This window comes from Chiroxiphia lanceolata, chromosome 3 (assembly GCF_009829145.1).
Source record: "Chiroxiphia lanceolata isolate bChiLan1 chromosome 3, bChiLan1.pri, whole genome shotgun sequence".
NCBI classification, from domain to species: Eukaryota; Metazoa; Chordata; class Aves; order Passeriformes; family Pipridae; genus Chiroxiphia; species Chiroxiphia lanceolata.
Window position 1 is genome coordinate 4715263 of NC_045639.1, and position 26904 is coordinate 4742166.

A 26904-nucleotide genomic window follows, 5' to 3' on the forward strand; every position below is an offset into this window, starting at 1 on the left:
TTGGCTTAGGCATCTTTCAGAGTGACAGAATTAGAATCCGGTTCTGATGGTTCCCAGCCCCGTTTTGAAACCACTAATCCCACAAAGGAGTTTTGTGGTCTGCTCAAGCTTTCCTAGTTGCCTGCACTAACAATGAAGTCAGAGTTTCCCTTGTATGGAAAACAAAGAAGGGGACAGGCAGATTTATGGATTTCCAGGTTCCGTGCTGTCTACAAAATGGATTTAACACCTGCCAAACCTGCAGCAAAGAGCTTCACCCCTACACTGGGCTGAGGAGAGGCAGCATTTTGTTTCTCACACGAGGAAAACCCTGGGAATGATGGAAACCATCAGGTTTGCTCAGCCTGCCTTCCTCACGTTATGACTCATGTGGTTAAAAACACCAGCACCAGATGAGAACACAATGCTGTTGTCTGCACACAAACACACTAATTCAAGCTGTGTGTTCACAGACTGAGACATAATTGTCTTCAACATTCAGAGTCGTTTGGTTTCTCCAGTTACAGCCAGGCCCTGTTGGAGTTTACAGCTTCTTTTATTATCATTGTTATTATTGTCATTATTATTTCTGAAAGCATTTTATGGGAGCATAAAAACTACTCTTCCTGCACAGTAAATGTATCAAACCACATTTATTTCTGTTTCTGTAGTACTAAAGCAAAGAAAATTGCTGCTTAAAAGTGTGTGTGAGGCTGCTGTAAGAGAGGATGCGAGCAGGAGTTCGCCAGATGTTTATACCTGCTCATTGTATGGGAAATATATTCCCAGATATTTTCAATATATGAAGGAAAAAATCACATTTAGTACTGAAACTGTTAAGTAATTAATCTGAATTCCTGTGTCTCAGAGAAAGTTTGCAATAACTCACAGCATATGTCCACAATATGTGGGACAAACATAGCATCTAGTTGTGCTTTAAGCTTTTTTAATTTTTTATTTTACATAAGTATTATAAATTGACCTGCAGCTCCGGGCTGCCTTGGGTATATCTAGATTTGGGATCAGTGTACAGTGTAAGTTATTTTTAGATGTGAAATACTCTTGCATCCACAAAGAGCGTGGTTATTCACTTGCTATAAATGCACTAGGGAAATAAGTTATTTCAGTGCTTTTTAGTGGTTTGCAATCATCTTCTTTTACTTTATTGGATTGAAATCTTTTTCCAGTTCTCGGGAACTGTTCAGTTGGATGAGTCTGTTTCTAATTGATCACCAAGTTCAGACATGGCAATGAGATCTCTGCGTTCCAATATGTGTGTCTTGTTTAATTTCAGAGACATAATTTGCAAGACTTATCCTAACTTCATTAAGGATTTCATTGGACCCAGGACAGAACTGTGGTCCCTCCTGAAATTGTGAATTCTTGATTTCTGAAGATCTCGGTCTGCATGGCAGTGTTTGAATCAGGGCAGCAGCAGGCATTTCCCCTAGGACATTCCTGGGTGTTGCACAAATTCAGGAAGTTAGATCACTGCACAGGCTCTTGTGACAGATTCATATTCAGAGCAGAACTTAAAACTCATTAAAGCCCATAGTTTGAAGTGCAAACTTCCATGTAAGCACTTGCTCATAGCGCTGTGTGACAGAAACCAAAGGGAACAGTAATTCCCTAAGAATGGAACAGACTTTTGTAGCTCATGTAATTGTTTCCAAACCAGGCAAAACTGAGCAGACGTTCAGAATGCCACACAAGGTCTGTAACACCTGGAGACTGGAGATGGGGAACGTTCCTGATCCTACTCATGTAGGTGTATCCTCAGTCATTTCCCAGAATCTTATTAATTTTGTGGGGTTTAGATAATACTATTTACAAACCAACGGAGTCTAACTTTTCTCTCTTAATTAAGCAAGTTAATTGCAAAATGTCCTTAGAAATTAGGTTTCTCCCTTGACACGCTGTAAGTAAATAAGTTATGTTGGAAAACAAGAGGAAGATTAACAATGGGCTTCAACAAACAGGAACAGCTTAGTTCTCTAAACAACAAAAGTACATTTCATCCTCCAAATATCAACACATGCATTAATATTTATATCCACTTTATTGTGATTAATTTGATTGCATTCTTTTAATAAGAAATGCAGACAGAGTGAGTGCTGTTGCAGATATTCTCGGGAGGGAGGGAAGTGCCCGCTGTCCCTTCACAGTTCCCTGTACAAGGGTATCAGCACTGCTGGTTTTATCACCTTGCCAGGCATGTAGAACCACTGGAATTAATGAGGCTGCAGGGAACCAAAATGCTGCAGTTTGGTCAGACTTCACAGGCCCTGTGTGGGTTCTTTGATCCCTTGGAGAGCCGTGTCCCGAGTCACCTGTGTCCCACACCGGCCTCGGGTTTCTGCCCTGCTCTTCCCTGTAGTTTGCTGGGTGAGATAAGTGACTCCCAGCTTTTCCTTCTTATTTGTGGTCCTGCCTGTTAATGTAAATTCCAGTTGGCAGCAGATTACATTAATGCACTTAATTAATTTAAGCTACAGCCATAGCAAGCAGATGCAGAATCTGCTCAGCCACGCCTGCAGGAAGGGCATCATCTTTGGGAGAGGAAAGAAGGATTGCTGGGGATACTCTCTGCTTTAGCTACACCAATTGGAGTTAGCCATAAATTTGAATGGAAATGCAGCTCAGGCTGCTGTGATTGATTAAATCACCCTAAGATGAACCTAAGCAGATTTTAGCCTTTTGCAGTGGGAATGAGGCACTGTGGAGAAGAAGAGAAAAATTGATTCACTGGTAAGGGAAAGTACTGCACACTCTTGCTGGAGTTGAATCTTCTTCCAGTTTATAAGGTTTAGTGAAAAGAGACAGGGATGGCCCAGTCTTTCTCCTGCTCCCTCACGATGGAACCCAGTGGGTGCTGCTTTCCTGGGAACTCTGCAGGTCAGATGGAGGCTCAAACCACAGGAACACGAGTGCTCAGGGGCAATGGACTGAAAGCACTGGGCGGAATTTTCCTTAATTCAGGACCATCCAATATATCCTTTTTTCTTAGCTGTTCCCAAGCTTTCCTGACTCAGCTGTGTTCCACAAGTGAAAGAATTGGTCTGTATCTGCCCAGCACAATCAGTTGAAAATATTTTTGTACTGACCTGACAACAAAAGTGTGGGTGGATAAGGTTAAGCCCAGATGCCACCTGCAGATATCCCCTTGGCACACAGCGGGGGTATTATTCTCTTCAAGGCCGGAAAGGGCTGGAATTGAGACAGAACTGGGTGGTCCTCAAATTTGATGTGCCAAGAAAGAGTTCCAGTCCATGTGCTCTTGGTACCTCAGGCTGGAGATAAAAGCCCAGTTAAGCCACACTGCGCTTCAGAACGCTGAGAAGACAAACCTCAGCGAGTGTCTCCTGTTTTCCCCTCGTCACCTGACCTCTTTTTGGCCAATTTGTCATTGCTTAGAGGAGTTGTTTTTATAAACCTCAGAACTAGGTGGTAAATCTAGACCTAGTCCACCAGCTGAGTCAATAGCACGCTGGGTTTGTGGCTCATTTTTCAGGGTTATAATCTGTTTGGAACAGGAAATCCGTGATTTTAATTAGCAATAAAAAGGAAATAGTCTGCTGTGAATTGATCTTGAACAGGTACTGCTGTACTAAATTAGTTCAAAATAAGTAGGATTTTCCATTCAGCAAATTGATATTAAGACATCTTGAGTTTATTAGCAGTTAGCTGCATTATCTGTCTGAGGCCAACTTTGGTTTCAGAAAGGAGTGAAGCTGAAAATCTGTTCTTAGACACAAACAAATGAGCTTATCATAGAGTACAGAGCATCAGGACAGAAGGGACCTCCCCCATGTAGTCATTTGAAGAACTAATTGTCATATGTATTCTGTCTTACAAAGTAAATGGAACTCATAACAATTTGTCAAAAAGCCCCAGCATTTTCTGTTTGTTTATTTCACAAGCATTTAATGTTTAATGAAATTTTGGGAGATGGCATTTTCTTGATGTGTTTGTGCAGAAGATCCTTTTATCTGACACTTCATTAGGGAAAGGATTTGGATTTGGAACGTTCTTAGGAAATAAATCTCATTTTACTGCAGAGAAAACTGTGCAATCTGCTATATTTAATACAGAGCTGGACCTCAAATTGCCTAACCTGTCATGTTACCTCTGTAAGACAACACCATGCTATTGCTTTCAGATTCTAATAGCATTAAAATTTGAGCTAATTACTTGTGTTTCATACAGTTTTGCAGATGGGGGAGTTGAGACCTTGGCAGTGAAATGACTTGGGGAAAGCTGCAAAGGAAATCAGTTTGTCATATAAGGCAACTAAACTGTTTCATTTGTGTGAGGCAGTGAATCAGTGAGATGTCCATTCACCTGATGCTTACCTCAGTTTCCCTGGCATTTGCTCCTAATCTTTTCAGAGGTGTTACTGGTGTCACTTTGAATGTGTACTGGTGTGCTTTGGAATGACATTTCGGGATAGGAGAAGAATTTTCTTTAATTTGGCAGTTTTTTAATTTTGAGTATCATTTACAGAAAGGCAGTTTCTGAGACAAGGAGCTACTGGAGAGGGTCCAGTGGAGGCCACAGGGATAATGAGGGATCAGGAACATCTCTCTTACGAGGAGAGAGTGCAGGAGCTGGGCCTGTTTAGTCTGGAGAAGACTTGAGAGGGGCTCTCATTAATGCAGATAAATATCTCCAAGGCAGGTGCCAAGAGGATGGTACCAGACTCTTCCCAGTGGTGCCCAGTGACAGGATGAGGAACAATGGCCATAAACTAAACCACAAAAAGTTTCACCTCAACATGAGGAAGAGCTTCTTTCCATTGAGGGTGGCAGAGCACTGGAACAGCTGCCCAGGGAGGTCATGGAGTCTCCCTCTCTGGAGACATTCCAAACCCTCCTGGACACATTCCTGTATCACCTGCTCCAAGTGACCCTGCCTTGGCAGGGGGGTTGGACTAGGTGACCTCCAGAGGTCCCTTCCAACCCCAGCTATTCAAGATCAGAGGACTTGGTCCTTTACATCCCCTGAAGATAATTTACTTTCCAAATCTGCCTGTTAACACTTCACACTTTAAAGCAATCAAACACTGTGGTGCACTTGCTAAACTGGGGCAGTGGGTTCATGTCAGTGGGAAGCCTTCAGGCTTTACTCTCTGTGACCTGTTTAAGGACAGAGGGAAGCTGGAGCCATCCCAGGATACTGCTGCAGGCTGTGTTCTTGCAGAAATAACTGGGTTAGCTGATGCTTAGCTAAGCATCACTCAGGTAGTTCCAGCTTTGGGTACTCGGTACCTTGTTTTGCATTTATGCAGTGTGGACAGAAAACTGGGTTTAAAATGGAGCTAAGCTAATTTCCCTTATTTTATGGTTCATTTTGGAGAACAGAGGTCCTCCTGGGTCCTTGTTATGTTCTTTATTTATATGTATTCTATAGATGTTAGTCTTTGAAACACTCAAGTTTTAAAGGCTCGGCGAGAATTCAGCACTGCTTAACATGAAATATTGAGATACTTGGTCTGTATGAGAGGAATATTTGAATGTGTGATCGGGACAGACAGAGGCTTTACAAGAGGGAAAGTGTCCTCAGTAATGCAGATTATTGAGTGAAGTCTTGGACAGCTGAGAGCTGTACTGTGGTAGAAGGGTTTTGTGAGCACTTGAGTGTTTTCTGCAGAGGAGCCTTGCCACTCAGGCTGCCCGGGAACAGGGCTGTTATGGGACATTAGCACATAAGAAATAAGGCAGTGATTCCTAAAGCTCTTGGTGGCCGTGTCCCCGTGGCCAGGGAAAGAACTCTTCGGTTATTTTAGTGCTTACTGAAATACTAACAAAAATAAAGTCATTGTTACTCCTTTGTGATGAGCAGCTGATCCAAGGGGTGCCCGACTTACCTCTCAGATCAGACTAAAGCAATTTGCCAAATGCATCCATGGAGTGGGGAGTGAACTTTTCGTGTGCTCTGGCTGACACCAATAGGAAAATTCAGGCTGACTTCAGGGGGGCAGCCTGTGTCCTAAGTGAGTAAGTCTTGGAGACTTTCAATTCAGGGCCTCCACTGAGACACTCACAAAAATTTGTTGGCCTCATAACCACAGGGCGTTAACTCTTCGTGCAGGACCAGAGGATAAGAGTCCCAGATTGGACTTTTTGTAGCTAACATTCATTATATTAATGGAAATAAGCTTCTGAGGAATAAATTCCATTCTCTTGACCTATGTCTAGCTTACAAGCCAGTAAGTGTTATACTACATGTGGTAAAGGTGATAAATAACGTGTTTTGTACGTATAGAACTGAAGTGATCCTCTGCAGGGACCTTGTCTAGAGGTTTGGGAGTTTTGTTTCAAGCTTAAAAATGCATATTCTGACTTAATCTTCTGGCATTTATGGAGCTGTAGTACCATGGCAGGTGATTTTTTTTAAAGGTAATCTATTATTCATCTAAAGTAACCAATAGGAAGCAGGAATGGAAATTTCTTGCCCAGGAGTGCATCTGACTATTCTTGCTGCAATTGGATTGTGTTTGTGTAACTTTAAAGTGAAGTTTCATAGGGATGGGTTTCCCTCATGCTGTTGTTAAACCAGTGATTTTCACTGACGTGCAGTAGAATTAATCTGAATAATTTTTTTTTTAGTGTCTCAGGGAGTGAAGTCAAAGTCAGGACCATGTTATTCCTCATGCATTTCTCCCTCTGTCTACTTCACAGTCAGTCTTGGTCAATGGATAAGCAAACCTCCATGTGCATTGTCTTTGTGACAGGGATGTGAAGGATGTTTGCTGGTCCAGGGAAGATGAAAGTATAACTTGATTTCACAACTGTCAAAAAAGGAATGCAAGTTGCTGCCTTAAATGTTTTTTGTGCTGTTTCTGTGTTGCCATGGGGTGGATTTTGTCCTAAGTGTCTGTTTGTGTGACCTTGCTGTGGATCACACCCGTCCTCTGCCCTTCTCTTTTCTGTTTTCCTTGGTTCGACAGTTCATCTCGTTTGTAGATACCTGTAGAAGAGCCCTCATGTAAAGCACATCTGGCACATTGCATTGAACAGGAACTCTACAACACACAGCACAGCTGGAAACAAATTCTGAAGGGGAGCAATGGCTTAGGAATTTCTTCTTCCATTAAGGACAAGGAAGTTTTGCTTGGTCCATTTCCCCTCAAACTGCTTTTACAAACCTCTTCTGCTCTCTGTAACCTGGTGATGTTGTGCTGCTGTGGTCTCACCCTGTCAGAGTGTGCCAAAGGCAGAGCCAGCAGCAACACCTTGAAATGCTGAGCAACTGAGAGGTGTGGGAATTATCAAGAGAACTAGAGGATATGCTGGGAGGCAGCTCTTGTGGATAAGCAGCATTCCCTTTCTTTATTTTCCCTGACACGGTACACATTTCTTCATTGTAGCTTTAAAGATTCATAACAGATAATTGTAAAGAACAGTCACAGTAACAAGGTTTGATGGGAGGTGTTAGATCAGCACAATTTGCTGTGGTGACTGACAATATGCTGTGCCCCATTTCTGTGTGCCAGTAAGAACAGAAATTTGGACTAATTGTGGCAGTAGTTCTGTATAGTAATGGCACAGTAAGTGAGAACACAACACAGCTTTTCATGATGGCTTAGAAACCAGAAATATAAAATGCAGCCTTTTTTGTGGCCCTTTGCACAAGTGAGGACACATTCAGGACCATCAGATAATCCAGAATATATTCAATTTCAATATTTTAAAAGCTTAAACATGCACTGGATTGATTGCTGGACTTTCTCTAGAGAGCTTCTGGGATATACCAGCATTAGGTAGACAGTGACTGTGAATAGCAGATAGTGTTTTGACACTCCCCCCTGTCATTAGTGTTCTTCTACAGCGTAGTTTACATGTGTGTCTACTCTAAAATGGTTATCTCAGCACTAATAAAAGCAATGGATACTTGGCTGCTGATTTGGGGAAGTATTTCCTGTGTTGTATTATCTCTGCATTGGAGATTTCCCCAAGAGCTGCTTAATGCAATGTCTGCACACACAGAAAGAGGCTGCTCTCACTGGAGTCCAGAAATACTTGGGCATTTCCAAATCCAGGTGATTTTGACGGGTACAGCCCTGACCATCAGAATAGAAAAGAGCTTGGAATTCAGTGTTTGTTTTAATCCCCATGTTTCTCTCTGACTTTCTCTTCCTTGTGCTGCAAGACCGTGCCTGGAGCTCCAAAACTAGAGAGCCACCCCTGTGGTAAATATATAATATATGTCTGCTGCACTGCCATCATTTGGATCAGGAGCATCCCAGTGGTGCAAGTGCCCAGACTGTGTTGTCACAAGCTAAGTAAACAGCCCAGGTTGTGAGTGGTGCATATCCTACCTACAGCTAAGGAGTTGTGTCCTGTAACCTTTTAGTTCCCTCCATGTGGAATTCATGCTATCCAGATATCTCTGCTACTTTCCGTGGACTGTGTTTTGACAAACAATCAAAGGGAAGCTCCTCAGGTTGATTAAGTACAAGGGGGTTTTGTTGTTATTTTTTTAATGTTGCTTTTGTTGAAATGTTCGCTTATTTCTGATGTTCATCCTCCAGGTAGGTGAAATCTGCACTTTGGCAAATGTGTGCCTGCTTTGCACACCCAAGTCCTGGGGTGTGAGCACTGGCCAACACTCACCTGTGTGCAAAGTACACTCACACTTTCCCAACCCAAGCTGTGTCCTTTAACAGGGAGCTGCCTGAAAACGGTGCCAGAAGTAAGGAGAAGTAATAATGTTGCACAAACTAAGGAATTCAGCAAGAGGATGTGTAGTAGTGTTTCCCAAGACTGGTTTTAAGGGAATTTTTAATCAAATCTCAACCTGCTTTCAGTAGTTTCAAGCCTCATTGAAGTAACTAGGCCGACATCCACAGTAACAAAATGTTTGTGTGCTGCAAATGTACGTGTAATTTTGTAAAAATTGCCAATTTTATGTAATCTGCTTTATCTGATTTGTCTGTCAGTGGGAGCACAAATCCAGTGAAGTGCATAGATCAAAGGGACAGAAAAATGAAGTGCATCAGGAGAAGTGATAAGGGACTATGCAAAACAAAGTAGCTTTCTTTTTTCACTTTACATTTCACCTTCTTGCTGCTACATTTTTTTCTGCTACAAACTGTCACCTTCTGCTTCCTCAGCTAATATTTTAGGTTCATTTTGCATGTCAAAGTGGTGCAAGCTGCCACAGTCACTGGCACCCATTTCCTGACTGTCTGAAACCCCACATGTATCTTAGAACACCATTTGTGTCAGTGTTAATGCTGTAGCTTTCCAGCCACTGCTGCCAAGGTGAGAAAGAGTTCGAGGAGAAAATAAATCAAATGGTTTCATTCATTTGTTGCAACACAACATAAGAAGGTGGCAGAAGTCCCCTTACACCGAATTTCAATCAAATCCAGCTAATTATATTTTCTGCCTGCATTGTGACTCAATTAGAAGGCATTTATGAATCTGCATGAAAGTAAAATGAGGACACAGTGCTCAGACATATTGTTCTGCTTCTTCACCCATTACCAAGGAAGTGACTCAATAATTATATTCAGTTTAAGAAAATGCTTTGGGAGGAAATGTTTTGTAACGAATTTTAAAAGTACTACTTCAGTTTTTAAGCTATTTCATCTTTAAATATTAAATGAGAAGCTTTATTTTGTGTTATTGTTTGTTTCTATTTCTTTTTTAAAGGTTTCCATTTTCAGTTTGATTTGTAACAAACGTGACACCTGAGACAAAGCACAGGTTGCTTCAGTGAACTCACATGCAGTTATTCCGTGGCTGGCTCTCACCTAGGGTGTGACACGGGATGCCATTCCAGCTCTGGCTCCCAGACAATGCAAATACAACCCTGACAGAGCATAAAGTGTATGATGTGGGAAGTGTCGAGATTTTGGTGGCACCAACTGTGTCATGAAAGAGCTGTGATTTAACTTCTGCAAACAGAACCGAGTTCAGGGACAGGCTCATGCAATTACTGTCCCTACAGAGCAGTAAATCACTTAATACTGAAATAACACTTCTTTTAGTGTAAGACAAGACAGCTGCCACAATAATGTAACACAGCAGAGAAGGAACTGCAGCCACTTGAAAATGGCCTGGCAACCTTGGTTAAAGAATGCACTTAGCAGGAACAAAAAGCCACTTTTTTTTTCAGTTCCTGGCTATAATTTCATAGCCATCTTCTAGTAACTGCACAAACTTGTGTCTTTTTGTTGCTGCTGGATTACCTTCAGGACTTCTCTGATCCAGATCTTAGACCTCTCCAAGAGAGAGAGTTTAAGTTCAGGGTGCTGAGAGTGGTGCGTGATGAACCCAGTGAGTCAGCTCCGAGTGGCTTCGGGGGGGACAGTCTGACAGTCCTGCTGCTCTGCTGCACTACCAAACCCAAGGTTCAGCTCCAGAGACAAACACCAGCTCGGGACGAAGGCAAGTGAACGGTAGGAACACCTCCAGCAGCAGCGTGTCCCACCCCTTGTCCTGCCCAGGCACTCGAGCAAGACTGACCCAAAGGGAACAGGCTGGAGAAGGAGCAGCACCACTCTTGGGAGCACTCGAGGGTGTCCTGGAGGGTTTTCCATCCAAACTGCCCTGAGTTTCTGGGATTAGGCCAGAGCAATCTCCTCAAGCACATACTTAAGAGGCGTGGCTGATGCTCATTTTTCCTTCAAGACACCCTTCTTTCCCCTTCCCAGAAAAAAAGTGACACTTCTTGCAACGTGCAGAAGCTGCAGCTACACTTGGATCTCCCACATAACACAGCTGAAATATTGTCCTCTTTTAGCATGGAGTGACAGGTTTTGATAAACAGACTGGTTTCTCTGGCTTATATGTGCCTAGTCAAATATTAATGAGCCAGCACACAGAAGCATGAAGTAATCTTTTTGTTTTTCATTAAGTGCATAGATTAAAGAGATGTTGTTTTACTGTAATGCACAGAATTATGTCATTTCAGCTTAGAGTAATTGTTCATCACATCACATTGAAATGATCCTTGGTTTTGTTTTAAAGAGCATAGAAGAACAAGAAGTAGAGGAAAAACAGAAGTAGAAATGGAATGTGAGACTATAGTGAAAGTGAGTGAAAAATTCCCCTTTTTATCTAGTAATGCTGATGTTGTTTTCATTTTACGTGTCAAAACTTAAGTCAGGAGCATCCACAATTTACTGCCTGGTGGTTTTTCTGAAATCTTTGAGCAATAACAGCCCTGATTATTACCTGCTAGCTGCATAACATAAGCTGCCACTGACCATTACATCCTTTTGATACCGTGAAAGCGATTTGTGGCTTCTTCCAATCATACCCCACCCCATTGTCTCCCTGCCTGTTTTATTTACTGCTGCTTTTGCCCCACCTCAGTGCAGTGGTCAGGGGCTGTGTGTAACAGCATGATTGTACCAGCTTCCTTGGCACAGCCCTCTGGGTCATGGGAATGTCCTCTGTTCTCTGCTCACAGTAGCTGCAGTACTCTCAGGTTAGAAAACCAGGCACCACCAAACGTCTCTCTGAAGAGGTAATTCATGTGGGGGTAGGAACTGAGAGCTTCTGAATGTGGAGGTATGAGATGGGCAAAGGTGTTAAAAGGTAGGAATTCTGGGTACCTCTGAAGATTAAGCTTTCCAAGCAGATAGATTAAGGATTTGTCATCTGGGACACCAGAGTACGGGGATAAAGAAGGGATTAACCAGGGCATCACAGCAGAAGGAAGAATTGGGGTACAAAGAGAAAGAACTGATGAATGTGAATCAGTAAAACAGGATTAGTGAAGCCTAAGGGGGAAGATTTAAAGGTAAGAGGGTGAGTTTTTCAGGGAGGGGGAAGGGAACAGAAGACAACTGGGGAAAGGCAGGCAAAGCCTGGAAGAAAGATTAAAGTAGATTAAAGCAAGAGAGTTTCTTTCATTGCTCTATGGAAGGCCTAATGATTAGAAGAGAGTATTATTTCAGGTGTATCTGCTGTCAGGAGGCATGATTATGTGTAAGCAAACTTCCTGTATCCTCCTGTGCCAGGAGGTCTTGGGCTTTCACTGTCAAGGGGGTAGCACTAAGCCACGCACCTTTGTCACTGACTCAGGGAATCCTGCTCGGTTTGTATTTTTATTTATTATTTCACTTTATACCACTTTCTTCTGGAATGCTTTGAGATGCTTTGCTTGCCTTTGAGGAGAGAACCACCACGGTTCTCAGTGAGGGCTGTGTTTGGTAACAAATCCTGCCTCCCTGCTGCGGTTACCTGGCTGCAGAGGATTTTGGTTCATTGCCAGGCAGGCAGTGTTTGCATTTCAGTGTCCTGGGGTGCAGCTCACTCACGTGTGCAGGAGGAACAGGAGCCTTCTCAGGAGAGCTGCAGCTCCTCCTTGCTGTGGAACATCCCCCTGTGGCTTTCCACCCCCTCCCACAGGCTGTTCTGTAATTCAGTCCTTCCCAGGGACAGCTCAGGCTCTGTCCTGGGAACTGCTCCTCTCCCTGGATGGTGCTGGTCCCAGTGTGAGCAGAGGGCACAGGTTTGCTGCGAGCCCTGCTCCTCTCCCTGGCCAGCACCACTGTGGGGGTTCCTCGGGCTTTCCCCTGGGTTCTTTTATTTGCCTGTCTAGGGGGGCTTGTATTGGGGTTTTGGTTTTTTTAAATACTTACCATGTCTGTATTTCTGTGGACATGTACTGGTAAGAAAGGCAGAACCAGCTCTGTTTGATCTGTGACTTGCACAGTACAGATTGACTTCTATACTTTACTGAAAGGCAAGTGCTAAGTTGGATTTATAAAGCAACTATAACTTGATTTGTCAGGCTTTTTTTGCTGTGAATCACCCGTCTCTGGCCACAAAACCCCCACATGTATCTGTACACACCATGACATGCTTATGGTTTATTTGAAGGTTTATACTGTTGCATAATAAGAGATCATTTTTTTCAAATGCTTGTTAAAAATAACACAATTGCAAATGTTGTTCAGTTCTCTCATTGTGGCAAGGTTAGAGATTAAAACTGTGAGGTGGGGCCTTGATTTCATGAGTGTTGTTTTCCTCTTGGACACAGGCAAGGCAGCTAAAAATGTGTGTTTTCCGAGCACAGTAGTTGTGACAAAAGAAAATAGAGCCCATAATGAATATGTTGGCACCTTGACAGTATTCAGAAGAGAGACTTACTGAAGATGGCAAAATTAAACTGGCAATTGCTCACTAGGGAACTGGGATTTCTTTGTTGTTTGTGTTTAAGTGACAGGAGAATATTGATTTCTCCTCCTGAGGGATGTGCTGTCTTCCTTTCCTGAAAAGCAGGAGGATGGGAATAGAGATGAGCTGCCTTGAAACAACTCACTGAACACTTGAAAAAGCAGAAGTACTTGTTTTAACTCTGTTCTCCTCATACATCCCTTACACTTTAAATAATATGAGGCGAACCTCACATCTCCTGCCTGCGTCAAATTAGGATATCTTGGGAGGATGGTGGGGACCTGGGCAAATCCAATTGCTCCTGCCCAGTTAGAAGGAAATCAGAGCTCAGAGAAGAGCCTCCTGTGGCAGCAATTAACCACTTCTGACACCACTGGAGTTTTTCTGTCCTTGGCCTCATCCTGCTCTCAGGATTTCAGCCTCACAGACTGCATAAAGGGAATGGTATTAGGAGAAGCTATGCATGGTGGAATTACCATTCAGTGTATCCTATGTATGCAAGGAAACTGGGAAACAAAATGGATTGGCACTGAGTACTCAGGGAGCTCTGAAATGGGGGGAAGGAATCCATCATGCCAAGGTCTGCCTCGCTCCAAAGCAAATACGAGAATGGTATGAAGAAACATTTTTTTATTCCACCCTTTTGTGCTCTAAGCTCTCACTGCTGCATCCACAGGACAAGGTATCTGGAATGCTTTGAAGTACCTGGACAGGAGAGGGCAGGCAGAGGAGAAAGAGAGAGTCAGTTTTTCCTGCAGGCCAGGAAGGAGTGTCTCAGCTCTGGCTCCGGTGTAGAAAACCACTGGCTTTGGGCTGAACAAACTGATGACCTTAGAGAATATTTCTGTGCTGGAGAGGCACAGAATCCTTCTAAGCCACAATAATAGCTGTGCAGAAATCTAGAGAATTGCCTGAATTACAGGTTCATTCAGGAACTGTTTGAATCCTCTAGTGACTACATGTTAGAAAGCTACAGGAGGAATTTAGTTCACAGTTTTGTTTGTCGGCAGTAGAAACTTAAGATCAAATTTTGAGACAGAAAAAAGAAAAAGAATGTAGACTTACAAGTCTGGTCTGAACATGCAGCTTTTTTGTTTAATTTTGTGCAAAATGGCTTTTCTATGAGGATGTTTTTGCCAGTTCATCAGAATTCTAAAAAGTAGGGCCTAAAAAGGTACTGCTGCACTTCCCTCACCCTTTAAGCTGTTTCATAGGAACAACTTAAGTGCATGATGGCTTTCCAGCAGGGCTCCAGCCATGTGTAGGTGTTGTCTAGACTGAGGCTGTCCTTTGTTCTAAACCTGGAATGTTGGAAGCCTTTTGCTGGCTGTTGCACACAGTTCTGCACAGTACAATGTCAGCCTCCACGTTTAATTACTGCATGGCCTATGGGAATGGTGCTGCAGTTGTGGAAGCTCACATTCCAACAGCTTTATTTTCACAGAGTAGGTGTCAATGCCTGAATAAAACATACGGTGTGGAGCTCATGGGGGCAAATTATTTCACAGCCTGCTGATACTGAAGGTTAGTATTTCTAGAAACAGGTCACAGTCACTTATCTGTGGTCCTTCTTTAGATTATTTCTATTAGTATATTTAGAAGTGCCTTGTTTGGATCAGGGTGTTATATAGGTCAGTGAGATCTCAGTGTAGTTAATATTTCTGCTCTTAAAATGCTCCTTTCTGCTGAAAATTTTGCAGGTTCAGTTTTCAGGGCAGAGGTCAGGTTTCAGAGATCAGCACTCTTGATGGGATTGATGGCCTTGGCAGCAATTAAATCTTTCCCTGTTCTTTTACTTACACACTTTATGCCACGTAGCTTGGATGCTGCTGGAGGTGTGAGAGAGATGAGCCTGTAATGCCAAACAGCAGGGAAATGGCAGGAGCTCCTGGGATTGATGGCTCACTGTCGGTCTTTTTCTCAGGGAATCATTGTAATTCTGAGCAGGGGCTCGTGCTCTCCATGGCATAATGGAATAAATCCTGCAGTAACTTCTCCCCAGTTCCATGTCAGTGTTAACATCTCCTCTTGGCCTGGAGTACCCTTCATTCCCATTTGTATTCAGACAGGCACTACTGCAGCTCCCACTTGAAAATACTAATTGGTTGAAAATTAATTCAAATTTTTAAATTATTACTTAGCTTTTTTACTTTTGAAGTGGTTTTTGGGTTTTTTTAAGGACTGGAGTTAATTTCTCGTAATATCAGCTGCCGTTTAATGATTGCAACTCATACACAGATTTAGTTCAGAGATATAAACCCGTGCTTGAGGATTCTAATTTCTGTGGAAGGAAGACACCATTCCCAAGATCTGTTTGAGCCAGCTGAATGCTGCCTTTGGCTCCTCATCCGTGCTGCAGGCAGAGAAGATTTGGGAAAAAAAACCACCTATCAGTGAATGGCTGCACTTTTTAAAGTAATCCCTTCCCTTGGTCAGGCCCTGAGGACAGGCCCACGCTGTGCCTCTGACAGGTGCCAGCAGGAGCCAGCTGGAGTGGTACAAATGCCAAGCTGTAGTTCCAGTGTTATCAGGAGAGCAGTGTGTGACCAGACAAGAGAAATCCAGTTGTCCTCAGATCTGCTCTGCAAAGACAGCAAGACTTAAAAGAGTGGTTTGAAGGCTTCTTGGAGAGCCTGGAGCCATAGCAGCAGGAAAGAGAGAAGTTAAAATTGGTGTCTTCTCCTGATGTATGGACCAGGTATTCCTCTGCATCCAGCCTCCCCCTGACTTCCAAAGGAGTAACTTAACAATTTAAATTCTCCATCTGTTGCATTTGTAATGATCCCATTGCAGAATCTCCTTAAGCAGCCCTGCTTTAGGTTATGTATGTTGCTGTCTTTCCTTTGCATTAATCACTGCAGTTTTTTTCTCTAGTGCCTGGAAACAGCCATAGTGTTGGCTCAGGAAATGAATGCACTGGAAATGCACCCCTGCAGGTTAAACACGTGGGTAACGGGTTGTGGCCTCAGCAGTCGGTGTTAACATGTGACAAGAGAGAACAGCAAACTGAGAAAGAGTTCCCCTGGGAATTCAGTGCCCCCATTAGCTCTCCTGCCTTATCCGAGGGGCTGAGGAAACCTTTTTTTGTTAGCCAAGGCAGCTTGGTGCTTCAGCTTAATTTTCATTGCATAATTTTAAATACAGCTCGTGCCAACAGTGCTGCAATTAATGGATAGCCTAAAGTCTTATTATTTCAAACTAATTGATATGCAAGAAAGTTTAAATAACATAAGTGGTAAGAATTTTTTAGGAATAACTTCTGTAACTAACTCAGGATAATCTTTTTACTGTTATTTGGAGTATCAGATGACTTAATTATTTACTTGCCATCACTAAATTTAATGCCTGTTGGTATTTCTATAGTTCTAAAATGCATTTCCATGAGATTGGGAAAAGATGACATTTTATATTCCTTGTTCTAAAAGGGGGTTTTGCAATTTAATACTCTCATTCATTTCTGGTACTTGTCAATCACCCTTTGGAATAACTCCAAAGTTCCAGATAGATTTCTGTTGTCCTCAACAAAGATGTGTTCTCTACACATATTTTAGATAGAACTTTAAAGCAAGCAACCGATGTTTTTAAAGTATTCTTTTGCTTCTTCAAATCACTTGATCACTTATGAAAGGCCTTTATTTTTCTAGCGTTCATTAAGCTTATCTTCAACAAGATTGTGATCAGAATTGGCATCAGAGAATACACTGTAAAGCTGTAAGACCTCTCAAGAACTTTTTAATGCTTTTGGAAGATGTCAAGTACCGAAATAATAATAAAACACTGATAGAGCATTAAAAAGATAAGTTCTTATAATGAAAAGAGGGTTTGTTCTACTGCCAATTTTTTTTTCCTTAAATAAGGTTTCGCACGGCACAAAACTTTTCCAAGATAGAAGCTACCAATAGTGATACAGATAAATGAAATCAGATTAAAAACAAAGTGGGGCTCTGAGGGGATCATGTTAGGCATTTTGATGGCATGCCTCTCTGTGGAAAGAAAAGCAAAGGGCTTAGTGGAGTTCCATGAGATTCATCTCAGCTCGGGCTTGACCCTCCAGTGAACTAAACTTTGATGAACTGTGTTAACTCAGAAGGAGAGAAGCCAGGGACCAAAGCTCACACTGATGTCAGGAGAGCAGCTCCCTGTTCCTGTAGTAGGGCTTGAGGTCTGGGTGAGGCCCCAGTGTGACCTCCTCGTGCTGTGGCCACTGAGGTCGCAGAGGGCAGGGGGCACCAAAGGATCCTGTAAGTAGTTTTAAGTTGTAGTACCCCCTATTTTCCTGTCTCTGCTGGCTTCTAGGGAATTTGCCTATCCCTTTTCCTGGCAACAGTGAGGTCTGAGCACAGAGCTCAGTGGTGCCTTTGGTAATATCATTGAGAGATCTGTTCACGAGGACTTCAGGGTGTGCAGCTGCCTGGCAGGATGACCAGAGTGCCATAGCACAGAGTCAGTGCTGTGACACACACATGTCCTGGGGGAATTTGTTATCTCTACCGGTCTGTTGGAGCTTGGATTTTAAGCAGCAGCCCAGTCCCTTTTCCAGGCTCTTTCATGCTTTGCAGTTTGCTTAAATTGCAAGAGAGTGAAAATCCCAAACGTCAGACACGGCTTTTGCACCTCTCTTTTGTGAGGCAGGTTACCCCCAGATCTCTGCTGGGGAGGGAGCATGGACTTCATTCTGTTTTGTGCCAGTGGTTCCTTCGTTTGATCTGGGCAGTTTGCATCTGTACTCGTGTGGTTGCCAGGACTGTAGACCCAAAACCCATCAAAGCCAATCACTGTCCTGAAGACTGAAGTGAACTCTGGGGATGTGCTTTACCAGGCATGAGTTCAAGCTGCTCTGGGACGGGCTTTGTCTTGTTTTTCTGCCTGTATGAAATTACCTTATATGTCAATTTTTGCATTGAGGGATACTTGCTGAGCATCACTGAAACAGTTTTGTGCATGGGTCATTTAAACTTGATGGGTAACCAGAGAGTTGCTGAAGTTTGCAGTAGTCAGCGTTAATATGACCTTTGGAAAAAATGTTTAAATAAAAAACAACTGAACTGAAATATTAATCCCTTGAACTTAATCATGAGGATGGCTCTGTTAACCTTCCATTGCACAGTACTACTTAATCCAGTAATAGCAGTGCAGGCAAGAAGAGGAGGGTTTTTTCCATTTAAGTTTCATTGTAGTATCGTGAAGTAAAAACCTTCAGGCTGTTTTTAATTGGGTTGAACCTCTGAGCAGTTTGTTCTTCCATTAAGCTCTAAAGTTTTTAAGAGCTGCAGTTTAATTTGACACTGTTTTTGCTTCACATGTAAAAAAAAAAAAAAAGCAAACAAGTGTGTTGTGTAATGCAGCATGAAATGATGAGAAGTGGTGGAAATATGGATGAGCTCATGGTGGAAGTAGAGAGATGTGAGGATAATCATAGTATATAAACACAGAGCAGCCATAAACATCCCAGACTCAGAACCCCGAGTAGCAATGATGCATCTCCATTTGATGGTCATTAGATAATAATGAACATATACATCAGTACATAAATTTGAATCAAGTCCCAACTTTTTGTCATTGTTAAAACTCGGCCTCAAAACTTTCCTGACCCTTGGAAGTACAAAGGCCGAAATACCGAGCCGTCATTTCTGGAAAATGAGGGATAGTAGCTCTGTCTCTGCTGTTAAATTTCTGCCAGGCTCTGGATGGATTTTTTTTCATCAGCTTATGTAAAAAAAGAATGGATCTGTCACTAAATTGGCTCATCATTTGGGGAGAGCCAATGCACATCTCTGCTAATAGTGAAGAGGAAGCCAGATTCATGTTGTTAATGAGTTAGGAAATATTTTGGAATAGCCTTCGTTGTTACAGGGGATTACAGAACCACAACTACTTGAAAAGATTTTCAAAGAAACTTCTAAGGCTTTGATCTTTATTCAGAGTGTGCTTGCTTCCTAGTGTAAAAACATCCATTTTTAACAGGATATTAACAGAAGGACTGACTGCTCAGTAATTTTCCAAGCAGACTTTTCAGCGAGGCTCCATCCTGCAGAGGCTTTCTGACGTGGAGAGCCACAGTCAGTGGCAAGGTAAACTTCAAAGTGCAGCTGAGGCTTTTACCAGTGGGATTATTTTTGAGCTAATGATGGCTGGCTTCTAAACCTCCGTGCAGTTCCCTGGCAATTATCAATGACACGGAAATTACAGTGAGCCTGTACTTTAGGAAAGATGCCTCCTCAAGATACACAGACCTCAGTGTGCTGTAGGAGCTCTTATTGCTCAAAACTTGAGAGTCGGGGCTGAGTAGGAAGGGGCAGAGCAGGGTATGGCAGGGAAAGGAGGAGCCAGACTTAACCAAAGGGTGACTCTGTTCCTTTTCCTTTGAGTAGCACAGTGATGCCACTGGAGAGAGACAGAGAAATAGATTATTTATTTCCTTCCCCGTTGTCGTATTGGAGAAGAAATCTCTGTGCTCAGAGGGACTTTTCTGTGATACTGATGGGCCCTGTTAGAGATGTCCTGCCAAGAGTCAGGCACAGGCAACACTGTAATTCTCTCTCAGCAAGGTGGATGGAGAGACTGGAGAGCACTTTGTTAAACTGAACTCAGAGTTCAGTTTAGTCAAGGATCCACCACCTTTTTTTCGGATCAGCTCCTGAACCCTCACACAGGAGGCCTGAAACTTTCTTTTCCTGTCCCTCCTCTTCCAAAAATAGCCAGAATCTCTCATTTTTGCAGGACAGCACTACTTTTAGGCAAAACACATTATATGTAAAGTGGCCCTGTGGATTCCAGGCCCCCCCCCCGGGGGACATCCTGCTCGGCTGCCATGGTGCTGCACAGCTCCGAGTCCTCCGCTCCTCCCGGGATTTCAAATATTTCTGGAATATACTGTTGCTGTTCTAACCTCAAGATGTCATTTAAAAGGAGTTTCCAAGGGACTGTTATGACCTCTTGAGATGAGAGTTACAATACTGCTGCTCTTCCAAAGCCTGTGCTGTTGGACAGTCAGCTGCCTGTTCACAGGCTGCCTTGGAGGCATCTTGGAAATGGAAAAAATCGCTCGTTAGAAGATAATGGATGCACTGATTTTTTTGCTCTTGTTTGTTTTGCAGACACTGTCCAAAATATGGACAGCACTTTAAAAAAGGACCAGTTAAGAAGCTCTGTTTGAGCTCCTGTCACTCCGGTTATTTACCTTGGATCCACTCCAGTAAAACAGGGGCAGTATCTGCTGATAGATGAGGCTTCAGTGGAGTTTCTCTGGATTTATTGCATTGAAACTGATGAAAATGAGAGTTCTCCTTTGCTTACAGTGAAGCTGACTTACTCTAGTGATGATGAAAAGGAGCAGAATCTACCCTTAAAATGTTATATATGCTCAAAGAAAGGGGATTTTTTCCCCCATTCATACCAGCTCAAATTATTCATATGCATCATGAGATGCATAGGTCACATATCTATGGAGTCATCAAAGAACCATTTGACAGCTTAAGAAAGCATTTTATCCACAAAAGGAAACTATTACATGACATAGTGATCAGAAAGAAGAGCAATTCCAAGTAATACAGGTTGCAAGACACAGAGCAGGGCTTTGCATGAGAATAAACACCTGTACTTTTTGAGGAATGGGAAACAAGAGTTCCTGTGTAGAAAATCCTCCCATAGAATTCACTATAAGCTATAACCTGGGTAGCGCTGATGGGCACCTCATCACTCAAACATTTACTTTTTAATTAGCTCTTGGAATAAATGTTGGTTTATTGCACAGAAAGTAGATACAGGTTTCTTTATGAGAGTGTTAAAATCCAAGAGCCCAGGTCCCAGGTTTCCTTGCAGTCCCATTGGTTTAATTGAGGTTGCAGTTAATAAAGGTGGAGACACAGATTGATGAAGGCTCTAAGGTTGCAGCCTAGTGCCTTGAGACAGCAGGTATGAAAGGGACTCATTTATATGGGGACTTGTTGTACCTCGGGGAGGTGGTGCAAATCACCTCTGCTTTAATAGGAAGAGACAGCGAGCTGAAACATGGCAGATAAGGGGGGAAGCTGAAGGGGGAGTGTGTGTGTAAGGCAAGATAACACAGTCTGGTTTCTGGACTCCTTGGCTTGTGACGTGCCTCAAGTGTTACTGAATTTTTTCAAGCCTGTCTCGGGACAACTTCTGAGGGAGAATATCTGGGCTGTGCAACCTGTTGCCACAGGAAGGCAGGCAGGGGTGGCAGCAGTGGAGCAGTCAAAATACAGCTGCTCCTGGACAAGTGCCCCTGCCAGGTCTCAGGAATAGAGACTTTGTGGGGTGGGAAGAGCTGCTTGGTGTGTTTGACCTCGTGTGAAGGACTAGGGGAGAAAAGGGGGGTGAGGTGGGGCTGGCAGAGAGCAAGTCCTGGAACTGGTGTCCTTGTGTCTCTCATGGACTGAAAAGTAACCATTGTTTGAAAATGCAGTGCTGGGCTCACATTAAGTGGAGATGTCCTTGTCTGAGGACAGGGATCACTAACGGGAGCTTTCCTGGCATCATAAAGACATTTCCCACCCTGGCTGTTGTTACCCAGTGCAGGGCAGTTCCTTGGGCCAGCTCTGACACCCGGTGCCCTCAGGCTTCCTTTAAGGATTCCACACTCGTCTTCAGCTACCTGAACAGTTTCATTTCAGGCTCAGCTTGTTGTCCTTGAGTAGCTTTGTTAAGTCCAAATGTTAAAGTGGTGGCACATCCCTTTGTGTCATCCACTTCCTTGATGTCACTGGCAGAAAAAGGGAGTGTTTGGTGCTCTCTGCTCTCTGTCTCGGCCTGGACAAACAGCTCCCCAAGAAACTGCTGTTCCCAGCTGCTTTCTTTGGACCATTCTTCCAGGCAGCAGAGATGGGCATATCAGTTTTGGAAAGGTCCTGCAGGGGAGTCCCACATTGCCACCTGAAGTCCCCATCCCCAGCCAAGTGCTGCAGAGGGACTGTGCCCATGGGGCGTGAGGGCAGCTGAGCAGCGGTTACTCCTTTGCCTTCCCAGCAGAAATCTGCCCAGTGGAGGGAATAACATGGTCCTTAATAAGAAACTCCTACTGCTTCCAATTAAACAAAAATTGTTGCCTATAAATCACTTGATCCCTGAGCTCTGTTCCTCAATTTCGCTCTCCCTGTTATTGAGCCTCCATCTGCTTTTAACAAGTTCTTGCTGCTCATGTGTCTTTTAATGCTGCATCCCTCCAGAATGGCTTTCTAATTAAGTAAGCTCTGAAAATGAAAAGCAGAGGAACAGCAGCTTTCCTGCTCTCTGTACCCTTAATCTGGGAGTCCTCTATGTGCTATTTTGGAAGCTAAATTGAGGTCGCTGACATTATGCATATTTGTTGTCTGATGCAGGCTTAAAAGCCCCAAATCCTCTATTTAAAATTATCTTTAGGCTCATGGGTCAAACATTTGCAGGAAGAAAAATAAGTATTTGTAGCTTTAGCACATTTAGAGAAAGAGGGGAGGAGTGAGAAAGGGGCCCCAATCTCTGACCAGTATTTCTGTTGCAATGTGCTTCCACTGGCCAGTGAAAAGATGAGTGTTACTGGTGTTAACAAAATAAACATTTCCAATTACGTGGGATAAGGAAAACGGGAGTTTTCCCAAACAGAAATTCCCTGTAGAGGTTGCAGCCTCCCTTTAGTTAGGAATTGTGTAGTGACCAGTTACTGCCTCTTGCCAAAATACATTCTGCTGAAATTGCACAGAAATGAATGTGGATGAGTTTCTCATCAGTAAGACAAAAAGAACAGGTACTGTTTATGTGGAATTAAATGTTATCCTGCATGTGGGCAGTGCCATGACAATTATGGATACGAATTAGTATCACATTTCAACAGGTGAATAAATGCAATAACCAAATACCCAAAAAACCCAATTTTTTAAAAGTATTTTGCTTCCCTCTGCCTCAAGGGGAAATGGCACAACTTCCAAATGTCTCACATTTGGAATCTCAACTCAAAAACTGTGAAAAGCCTTTTTAAAAACTTAAGAATAAAGAGTTTGCTGTTGGAAATTGTCAGACATTGTTGGAGATACCAAACTGTTCAGTCCTCAGAGGGCATTTTTACCTGGGTTGGTGAGCCAGGACATTTGGATAATTTTCCTTTTGTGATTCACTGCATCATTCAGGGAAAGAAAGTGATTGGGGAAACAAAATAAGGTAGATTTAAAAGGAGAGATAACAGAAACACAAAACTCAAAGAACTGACTTTACAAAAAAATTCCCAGTGGAATGGAAAATCTGAGACTTAAAAAAAGAGACTTATTTGGAGTCATATCAAATTTTGGGAGAGGAAGATCTTCATCAAAACAAATACGGCCACATTTAATGTTTTTGATTCAACAAAATGGCATTTTAGTGGGTTTTTTTTCCCCAAAATGTGTAACCAATTGTATTTCACATGTAACTTCCTCAAAACATTTTTGGTTGAAGATTAATTATTTAGATGCTTCTAAAGTGGTGACCCTTACGTTACTTTTGAGCTGAAAAAGTGTTTTTAAAAAACACGGGAGCCGGAACGAATCCCAGCCCATGTGGAAGCGCGGTGGGTTTGCGTCAGAAAACTGCCTCTGGCATGGGATCTTACATCAGGAGAACAGTGCACACCAAGCGTGTGGCATCTCCAGCTGCACAGGGAAGGAAGAGAGGGGAAAATTGTTTGGAAAAGCACTTGCATTGCTAACTTCCCAAACGCCGCTTTCAAGGTCCAACGGGAAGGAGCAGCGACATTCCCGTTAACGACTTCAAAGGTGTTGCAGGAAGGGAGGTGGGTTGGACATGTTTTGCCCCAGTTTCCCTTTCCCTTGGGCTGCCGGAGGGGAGGGGAGGGGAGGAGGTGAGGTGGAAGCAGGGCTGTGTATCCACCAGCTGTGTATCCACCTCTTGTCTTCAAGCCCTCCTGGTGACTCGTGTTGGCAGCACACTGAGTTTTCCACGTGATCGTTTTATTTTTGTTCTTGGTGGAAACAGAAGTTCATTAGATCACGGTGCAAGTATGTGAAAGTCTACAGGGGCTTGATCAGGATCATCTAAAACCACAACCTCTGCCTCTGTAATTCTTTATTGATCACAGTTGCTGGTTTTAGTGCTGTGTTCTGCTGTTCAGTTGTTAGTTTTAACAGTAACAGCCAGGTTATTGTTGTAATTTAAATGTAAATAGTTTTAATAATCCCATCAGTTTCCTTTTCTGAGTGCTTTTTCCTTGCTTTAAGCTGAACGACCATAGTGATTTTCCACTCCCACATTCCAAGGAAGGGTTTCCAGGCCTTTTCCTGGGTGATGACCCTTTTTGGAGAGCAGTTGTGGTGGAGGATGCCGAAGAGCCCTTTGAATTGGGAGGGAGTGTGAGCAGATCAGCTGGGCAGCTGGCTGGCTGCCAGGGGCTCTGGAGTGTAAAACCCTGCTCCTGGTCTGTCCCTGGAGCTCCTAGGAGCTGGGGGCTGTGCTGGTTCTACTCAAGGTGCAGGGGATGGCATTTGCCCGGGGCACAAGGGGGCACTGCCAAACTTCTGCCTGGGGTCAAAGGGATCCCTCGGGCGTGGTTTCCCTGAGGAACCCCTTGTGGGGTGCAGCTAATGGAGGCGGGGCAGGCACAATCAAATCCTCACCGTATCCAGTGAGAGATCCATGGAGACCCAGTGGTCTCCAACCTGTTCCAAGCCTGTGCTGGTCTGTCTAGTTTGATAAATGATCATATAAACGGAGTGGGGAGAGCCCGTCCAAACTGGTAGCTTTGATCCCTACCTAACTTCAATTTCTTCTGTAATTTGCAGATAATAAAACTGATATTTACCCAGGTTTTGAAAAGCTGATGTGAGCATGTGAGCATCAGCTGATGATCTTTAACTAGCACTGTCGGATAAAAAGATAAAGGGTAGGTAGATGGAAGCACACACTCAGGAGTTAAGAGCTTCTGGCCACAGCTGTCAGCAGTGACTGACACGTTCATCTCCTCTCCCCAAGGACTCCACTTAATGATGGCTCCGAATTTTAAAGTATTAACTCGTTGCCTGTCAGTAAAGTCCACGGGAGTGAGAGATTTACCTGAACAAGAAATACTGTGGCCAACTGCTCATGGGATCCTGAAACCGAGTGGAGGTGACATTAATGAGTTGTTTTTGCTGGGGGTTAAAGGGAGGACAGAGGATCTGTAAGAGGGCAGATAGTGAGATAACAGAAGGAAGGAGGCTGTTGTGTGTTAATGAGGACAGTGGTCCAGATAACGATCTGCCCGTCTAATCATCAGTCTCAACTCCCCCCCTTGTCTGACTCCAAAATCCTAAAAGCAAGTGTAGGTCACCTTGTTTAGTAGCTAGAGAACAGAGGAATTGGGGTAGGTGGACTTGTGAGGGGAAGCAACCCAAGGGGACAGCAAACTGAGCAGTAAGGCCACGCTGGGCTGGAGCCTGGTGGTGCTGGTTGTGCAGAGAGGTTTTGACTTACACACACACTAACGTGGCACTTTGTCTCGCTGTCAGCGAGCCAAATAACAGATGTGTGTGACTGCTGCTGCTGCTGCTGGGAGGGCAGCTTTCCACTCGTTTCCATGAACTGTAATGTCCCTGTAAAGCCACAGAATATATAGAAGGGCACTGAGGTTTTTAAAAGAAAGACAGCTGGATTCTTTTGGGCCAGCTGGTTTTAAGCAGGCAACTTGTTTCTTTAACCTTGACCCTCAGCTGTTTGCCAGTGTCGTGCCAGGAGCTCATGGTTTGAGGAGGAACACATGCAAGGCACTGTGGGAGTGCCCTGGGTTTGGGAGCCCCAGGCTCCCTGAGGAAGTGAGGGCTCAGGTCTGGCAGTGGGATGGTTTGTTGTGCCCAGACTCACCTCTCGTCAGGTGGAATCCTGTGTGACAGGGGGTCAGGGAATGAATGGGATCTGAGGGGCTTGTCAGAAGCTGAGCAAGGGGAAGTGACAGTGCCTTTGAAATCAAAAAGAAAACTAATTTTTACCCACTGTTGCAGTTTTAATCAACCCTCCTTGTCTACTGTCTGCTCCTTCTCAACTAAATTCACCCTTCTCATGATTAGATATCTATATAGACTGTCTCTAGAGACACTGAAGAGAGAAAGGTAGTTCCAGATTTGTGTCATTCCTATTAAACACTCGACTTAGGGGGGATTATCCACTGGAGGCGCTTTAGGAGGTGAATATTAGACACAATTGTTACCTAACAACATGCTTATGGTTGCACTGGGTTCAGATAACGTTCAGTTTCTGAGGGATTTCAGATATTTCTATTGCTCTTAAACCTAATTAAGCAAATCAAGGTTCTGAAGGAAGTTGAGAGCCAGGAGACTTTCCCTGACTTACAGTTTTACACACGTCCTCCTATTCCTGAGGTGCCCAAAACTCACAAATTCCTCGTATGACAGTGAGATGAGGAGATGCAGCAGCCTGTCTCTGGCTTGGACAGTTCTCTGTAAGGAAATTCATGCCGTTTTATAAAGCTCTGTATTCCAGTGCTCTGGAGCCTTTTCCACGGTTCCTAGATCTATAAAAACTCCTGTAACCAGAGCTGCCTATCCCTGCAGGAGCTCTGGCTTTGTGGGGTGCTCAGCCAGGGCAGCTCAGAGGCTTCAGAGGTTCCTGAGCGTGGGAAGGCAGCAGCACTTGGTGTGTGTGGTGCACAGTGAGCTGGAGCCTCTGCCAGGGCTGCTGTTGCAGAGTCATCCAGGGAATGCTTTGTTCCACCACTGGCATAAATCTCCCTCCAACTGCGATAGCATCTTTGGGTAATTGTCACAAATACACAGAAGGACTCTCCTTGCCCTCCCTCCTCCCTCCTGTT

General features: G+C 43.6%; 1 protein-coding gene across 2 annotated transcripts in view; it reads left to right on the forward strand.

The window, feature by feature from the left end:
* Positions 1–26904, forward strand: part of PLCB1 (phospholipase C beta 1) — a 334715-nt gene that overhangs the window by 302560 nt on the left and 5251 nt on the right. Inside the window, exon 32 of one of the 2 annotated variants that reach the window (XM_032684593.1) lies at positions 10959–11023. The exons of the other annotated variant lie outside the window; for it this stretch is intronic. Within the exon in view, the coding sequence (XP_032540484.1) occupies positions 10959–10997 (39 nt within the window). The 3' untranslated portion in view covers positions 10998–11023. The remainder of the gene's footprint in view (positions 1–10958; positions 11024–26904) is intronic. 2 annotated transcript variants of the gene reach the window in all.